This window comes from Entamoeba invadens, assembly GCF_000330505.1.
Source record: "Entamoeba invadens IP1 unplaced genomic scaffold scaff_1105074724503, whole genome shotgun sequence".
Taxonomy (NCBI): domain Eukaryota; phylum Evosea; order Mastigamoebida; family Endamoebidae; genus Entamoeba; species Entamoeba invadens.
In genome coordinates this window covers 13,632-21,399 of record NW_004440361.1, presented here as the reverse complement: position 1 = coordinate 21,399, position 7,768 = coordinate 13,632, and the positions used below count along the sequence as shown (strand labels likewise).

Genomic DNA, 7,768 nt, shown 5'->3' with positions numbered 1-7,768 from the left:
ATTATAAGGGAGATATATTGTAAAATAATGTTAACATCCAGGTACAAACATGTATAAACATGGTAAAAGTATGTTATTTAATAAATAATTTAATTCCATTTGTTTCCATTTAATACCATTTGTTTCCAAAATATACTACTTAAATTTTCTAAAAAGACAAAAGTGCCGTACTATTTTTTAATAGTTACCCTGTTCTTTTTTTCAAGCGGGAGTTTTATTTATTAATATATATAAGGTAGAAAAAAAGTACGGAGGATGAGAGCGTTGAAAACGCGAACCCGGAGTACTTTAATAAAGTAAATTTACATACTACTTATATTTACAACGATTTTAACATATTGTAAAGATTGAGGATGCGAGAGAAGCGAGTGTCCGAAATCGGCACAATATATATACTACTTCAACAATATCAAATAAAACTATAAAACGACCCACCCATCAAGGTGAACGGGCAAAAAAGGGCTATTGGAATGATTAATGAATCAACCGATATCCTTCTATTAAACCTCACCTTTTAATATAATTTAAATAAAATCAAACTATAAATCAATAAATACATACATAATTTAATATTATGGGTAATTAATTATACAATAACTATTATTAATTATATAATATATTAAATAATTATAATTAATTTTATGATATAATTTATAATAAATTAAATTATATTATGAAAACTATAATTAAAAATCAAACAAGTTTATCAAATCAAGCAGGTTTACTTTTTGAGAAAAAAGTCTTGTCACGAGAAACCATTTAAAAGAGATTTATGTCAAGTCCTTTGAAACTGGAAGAAACTTGTTACTGATGATCTCAATCTAGATCTATGATCAATGATCGAACAGAGAAGAAGTTTGCGGCTTCTATATTCAAGTTCTTGATAAAGGTGGAGAAGAAATTTGGGAAGAAACTGTCCGTCAAAATTTGTTAGACGGATTTTATGTACTTTTGTAATATTATACCATCACCTCTTGTTAGATTCATCCACGCAACTCATTTAGTAGTGATTGTTGGTGTAAAAGGTGAAGTAGGGAAAACGAATGCGGAGTGTTTGATAGCATCGAATGATGCATTGGTGACTATTGGAGAGATAAAGATACTATAGTTAAAAGGCATGCGAAATCCATTTTTAGGAAATTGCAAATGATCAGGGCAACAGAACAAGTCATCATGTGTTGTCTTCACAGACAGTGAGAGGCTGATTGGCGATGCAGCAAAGAACCAGATTGCTATGAATGTGAAGAATACATTCTTTGATGCAAAGAGACTGATTGGAAGACGCTTCAGTGATCCAACAATTCAAGAGGATATGAAGCACTGGTTGTTCACTGTGGTCAACAATGGCAATGACAAGCCATTGATTCAGGTGGAGTAAAAAGGAGAGACAAAAAAGTTCACACCAGAAGAGATCAGTTCGATGGTGCTGACGAAGATGAAGGAGACTGCAGAGGCGTTTGTTGGTGGGAAAGTCAACAACGCAGTCATCACATGTCCAGCCTATTTCAACGATTCACAGCGACAGGCAACAAAGGAAGCAGGCACAATTGCAAACATCAATGTGCTCAGAATCATCAATGAGCCAACAGCAGCAGCAATAACATATGGACTTAACAAGAAGACGGAGAGAGAAAAGAACGTCTTGATCTTTGATCTTGGTGGTGGAACATTTGATGTCTCACTTCTTGCTATTGACGATGGCGTCTTTGAAGTGAAGGCAACAAACGGCAACACACACCTTGATGGCGAAGACTCTGATAACAGAATGGTCAACCACTTCATTGCCAAATTCAAGAGAAAGTACAAGAAAGACATTCCAGGCAATGCACGAGCTGTCAGAAGACTCAGAACATCATGTGAAAGGGCAAAGCGTACACTGTCATCGGCAGCAACAACAAACATCGAAGTCGACCAGTTGTATGAAGGCATCGACTTCTACACATCACTCACAAGAGCACGTGGAGTCCCATAGTTGAAGTCACATTTGACATTGATACAAATGGGATTCTGAATGTCTCAACTGAAGACAAGACAACGGGAAAGAAGAACAAGATCACAATCACTAACGACAATGGAAAACTTTCAAAAGTACATACGACAAGGTGGTTGCAGACGCAGAAAAGTTTAAGGCAGAGGACGACAAGATGAAGGAGCGTATCGAGGGGAAGAATATATTTGAAAACTTCTGCTACTCGATGAAAAACGCACTCAACGAGCAAATTGCAGCAAAGCTCTCACCATACGACAAGGCGGCAATTGAAGCAATTATCAAGGAGACACTCGACTGGCTCGACAAGAACCAATCGGCATCAAAAGATGAATACACACAGAAACAGAAGAAGCTGAGGCTAATATCCAGCCCATCTTTACTAAAATGTATCAACAGAATGCAGCAGCTGGTAACATGCCCAGTGCACAACATTAGGGAACAAAGAAGAGCGACACAAAGGGATCAAAGATAGAAGAGGTCGACTTATGTGATTCACTTATCTTTGCAAAGTTATTCGAAGTGATTCAAAAAAAACAATTTAAATTTTAATTAGTTTTTTAACAATTAATTTATAACAAAAGTACTTGTTGTTTTGCGTTTGTCCATGATGAAATGTAATTTTGGAAATAATTATATTTTTGATAGTAAATTAATAATAAAAATATAACTCGTTATATAGTTTTTAAAACAAGGCTGACAAAATAGAAAAAATATCTTCATACACAGAAAGATGTAACTAACCTACAAATTACATATTTCCCCTATATTCCCATCCTTTCTCCCCATGTCCATTTTTCTTTATTTATTTGAATAAAATATATTATATATTTATGTATAATATACACAATAATATATTATTATGTATTATAATGGATTTTAATATAATATACAATATATATCTTGTAATTTGATAAAAACATGAATTTAATTGTTGTTCAAAAATACATTTTTTATTTGTTTATTAATAATAAAAAATACATAGAGTCAGTCGATAAACTTTGTCTGTTTTCCAAACGTTGTCTTTTTGACAAAAAAAATGATTTTTGTTTTAAAAAACGGGAATTAAATAAAAATGAAAAAAAACTGGGAAAAATATTGAAACAACAATTTTAGGGTTTTTCAAAAAAATTCCTGAAATATTCCATTTATAATGGTCTAAAAATCGGCAGACAACGTTAAGCAAATGACTCTATTTGGGTCATAATAATTATTTTGAAAATGATTCACAATTTAAAGTCGATAAATTGGTTAAAAATATTTTGTAATATCAAGATAAATAATTATCTTTTACCACAAATAAACAAATAGCTTTTAAATTATATAAACTGTTTTTCAAAAGTCGGTATTTGAATGTCCCGATTTTTGCATATATTTTGTTTATTATTTTTGGGAATTGTTTTTTGTAATAAATTCACTTATTTTTTCCAAGTAAAAAAAAGAAAAACAGTTTTCAAAAAATATTTTTTTACTTGAAAATTTTTTAAGCATTTAAAAAATCCATATAAAATTTGAAATAACGGGATTTTTGTTTCTAAAAAACATGTGAATGATCCCAAAAGTGCATTTTAGTACAAAAGCAAATAAACTTCATGTCAATCTTTTTCATTATCAAATATTTTAATAATTAATGAAATATTCACAAAACAAAAGCTTCGTTCGGAAATTAGTATGCTTAGTTGTGTTGTCACAATAACAATAAAAATAACAAAATGATTTGATAACTTATCTTTGTTGGGTTTTATAAAGTCGACATTCTCTTTGATCATTTAGTAAGAACATCATTTTTAAAATATCCAATAAAGAGTGGGGAGAAAGCCACACCATAATTCTTTTCGATTCTTTTTACTCAAAAGAACTTTCTTTTTTATTTATAAAATAAATTCAATAAAAACAGTGTTTTTGTGTGATTTCGGAATCGTGTTGATTCAAGTTTTGTATTTTTGATAAGTATTTACTACCTTTATGAAGTACTATAATATCGCATTTTTTCCTAACTAACAAATTTAAATTTACATCAATATATATTAAAAATTATGATAAAAATGTGATATAATCAAAACAAACTTTGGCATTTATCATCGAATTATATTTCAATTATCAATTACAGTTATCATATTTTTTATTAATCTGTATACTATTAGTATTAATACATCGATTATGAACAACAACAATTTAAATTTGAATTTTATTAAATTTATTTAGATTAACATATTATATAATATAACTATATTATTGCTTTGAAAAATATTCTAAACCAAACCCACCTTAAGAATTATTCAATTACTCTTTGAGAAATAATTTATCTTTTGATTTGAAGTACTCTGTTAAACTAATATTATGGGTTTTATTTTAACTATAATATATAATATAATTATTATACAAATATGATATATTAATATACTTATTATTTTTAAATACATTTTCCATGTTTCAATATTTTATATTTTTAACAAAAAGAATCGAAAAACCATTTAACCAAGTCGAATTACGTTTGTAGTTTTCGATATTAAACTACTTGGGAAACATCGCTATTCTCATACTCATCTTCGAACTCCGGTATGTCGTGTGCAGCTATCACTTTTTTCCTTCCAACAAATCGCTCTCTTTCAAAAGACACTAGTTCACCCAAAAAAGTCATCATCAGTTTTGACCTTTCTGGGAAGAACTTGACACGCAAGCAAGTCTCTCCGCCCTTGACGCACTGGGTGTTGAAGAACCCACACTTTCTAAACGCGTTGACAATGGTAACACCAGAAGTCGCTTTGTCCCAAGACGCGTAGATAGAGATTATTTGTTTGGACAAAGGACTTCTGGTGAATTCAACTAAATCAGCCTTTGTCAATCTACCTGCATATAGATCCCTAATGATGTCTTTTTTCTTGCCTTTGGCACTGTTGGCTTCTTCTAAGTTCAAAGTACCCAAAACTTGGTCCAATGATCTTAAATCAATCGGTTCGAGACTCAAGTCTTCGTCGACTTGAGGAAGTTGGATAAGTTTCTAATGTTTAGTTTATTATAATTAATGTTTAATAAATTTATAATTTAACACAAAACAAACTTTTTGAACTCCAAACACAGACACATCAAGTGGTTGGGTAATGTGTGAAGAGTGCGGGCACAATTTCAACACAGCCACGTGGTTGTCGGTGAACCACTTAGATGCTTCTTCACTGAAATGTGAACCAAGACCATCCATCACCACCACTGCCCACTCTTCCTTGTTCTTTGCTCTTCTTTTGTTTAGTTCTGGTAGAAGAACATTCTTCTGCCAATAAACAAAGATGTCTTGGTCATGAAAGCCTTTGGTTGGTAACAAATGGTAATTTGGTCAAAAGGGAGGTACTCTTCAATGTCAAAGTTAATTGTCTTTCTAGACACAATAAACAATGGTTTGAGCTTGGTGTTGTCACCCCAAATCCCACCAACCAAAGTCACTCTCCTCACACTTCGGTCAACCGGGAAGAACGTTTTAAGAGGCTGCGACTTGTCACAATAAGTATTCTTTTTCTTGGTGTCAACAAAAGGAATGAACCCACTCTCGTCAATGTTGATAATTAAACGTGGATCAACACCAACTAAACGTTGTTCATTGCGGCAGTATTGGTGTTCGTTGTTGAGTAAACGTTTTCCACGTTCAATGTATTCTCTCAACAACTCGGGATTAAGTAGAGCTCTTTCACTTTCCATTGGGGAAATCTTGATGGGTCGTATTTCCGTATTATGTCTGACCCAATCGAGGGACTGCTTTTTGCTCAACTCTGAAACACATTTCGAACCGACCAACTTACAAATTGCAGCAGAGTCCATTGGTCTTGTGGTGTTTTGTTTGTCAATGATTTCCTTGACAATTTTCTCCTTTGCATCTTCAGTAATTAATGGAGCTCTTCCTGTTGGTTTTTGGACTTCGGGCTTTTTAGCGAGTCCTTTACACGTTTCATAATTACGTCCAAGTACTTTTGATATTGATGCCATTGAAAATGTTGTATTGGCATCTTTAATGAAAATGACTTGTTCTCTTAAATCCTTTTTGTTTAATATTTCGGGTTCATTTTCTTTACAAAAAGTTATGATTTTATCATTTTTAATTGGATCAATAACTGTATAACACATTTTTTGGTTGGTTCTGATCTATGGTAAGGCCTTTTCATAATCAATGAATGTTGTTATTAGATTTGGGAAAAGCAAAATAAATGAAATATTGTTCAAAAATGCTTTATACATTTTATATTTTCAATTTGTTTGTGTTTCAGTTGTAATATTTTGGTTTTATAATTGGGTTGTTTATTTTGTAAAAAAACGGGAAAATTCAACAATTATCATTGAAAAAGTTGTTTATTTTATGTCAAAATTACATGGTTTCAAATTTTAATTGAATTTTTAAAAATCCTCAAATCGTTAAAATTGTTGTTTGTATCTTGAATGTTTGTAACTGAACTATAGTTCTTTTTAAAGTGTGTTTATTCAGCACAATATTTTTAAAGTTTTGCATATTAAATCGTGATTAAACATCGACAGGTGGTAAAAACAAATATGGTCTCAAAAGTACCAATTGTCGATTTACTTTATTTAATTCTGTGTAATAAAAACAAAGTGATATATCAATAACGATGTAATTATATGAACGTATCTAATGCTTAATTTTTAAATTTATTTAAATGTCGTGTATGTGAGATATGTATGTTCAAATACATATCCTTTGAAAAAGATATTTGCTTTTTTGGAGGATATCTCAGTTTTTTCGATTTGTTATTAACTATTAAATAGAATTTGTCTTGGATTAAACTTGAAACACAATAAAACTTAATACATCAAATTATTATAAATTAACTATATAAAATTATTATTTAAAACTTGTTTTTTTAATATAGTCTTTTTATTTTTTTTAAAAGAGTAAATAATTGCAATCAACATAAAGAAAATTAGTAAAACTTGAATCAACACGATTCCGAAATCACACAAAAACACCGTTTTTATTGAATTTATTTTATAAATAAAAAAGAAAGTTCTTTTGAGTAAAAAGAATCGAAAAGAATTATGGTGTGGCTTTCTCCCCTGGTGTGACTTTTTCCCCACTCTTTAACAAAACATTATTGTTTTTTCTTGTGTTGCCCTTTGACTTGTGTCTGTCAAAATTATCAAACATTTGCTGTAATTTATTTTTTTGTGTTTTTGGAACTCTTTATTTCATTATTTTTTATTCAGAATAGAAAACCACAGTTTGTTTTTAATTGAAATTAAATTTTAACGAGAGTAATATTGAGTTAAAACTCGACACGAACAACACCATCCAAATTCACTTAAACGTTCATTGTTGTGTTTTTATGTCAACAATGCTGTGTATATGTTGCGAAGTATCGAGTTGAGGTCAAATCAAATAACGGGATCGGGTTTTTTGGAAAAGGCTGGCTAATAATCCAACATTTTCCCGAATTTTTACGAAAATAATATAACTGTATTGGAATTTTTTTCAAAATAAAGTCGGTACTTTCAATTTTTTGTTTTTTTAGGAAAAAAACAATAATAAAAACGGGACTTTAGGAAGTTCTAAAAAATATGACAGTACCGACTTATGAAAAACAGTTTATATTTTACTTAAAAAAAATATAACCTTTTATTGGTTTAATAAGTTGAATAATAAGATGTTTAAAAAATCATTTTAAAAAATATGTTGTTGTTTTAAGTTAAATAAAACAACAAGAAGATAATTTTATTATAGTTTATTTTAATAAATTATTAATTAATTTTTTGTTGCTTCATTCGACTAAATATAAATAAATT

At 30.2% G+C, this 7,768-nt stretch overlaps 2 protein-coding genes across 2 annotated transcripts; both read left to right on the top strand.

Moving 5' to 3' along the window:
* Positions 1 to 829: 829 nt before the first annotated feature.
* EIN_270920 (heat shock protein, putative) lies at positions 830 to 1,378 on the top strand (the record flags this gene model as incomplete). The annotated part of the gene is made up of 2 exons (XM_004256570.1): positions 830 to 929; positions 1,155 to 1,378. The coding sequence occupies 2 exons, from the start codon at positions 830 to 832 to the stop codon at positions 1,376 to 1,378; spliced, it is 324 nt and encodes a 107-aa protein (XP_004256618.1).
* A 42-nt stretch (positions 1,379 to 1,420) lies between these two features.
* EIN_270910 (heat shock 70 kDa protein II, putative) lies at positions 1,421 to 1,972 on the top strand (the record flags this gene model as incomplete). Its single annotated transcript, XM_004256569.1, has 1 exon — positions 1,421 to 1,972. The coding sequence occupies one exon, from the start codon at positions 1,421 to 1,423 to the stop codon at positions 1,970 to 1,972; it is 552 nt and encodes a 183-aa protein (XP_004256617.1).
* Between the last annotated feature and the right edge of the window lie 5,796 nt (positions 1,973 to 7,768).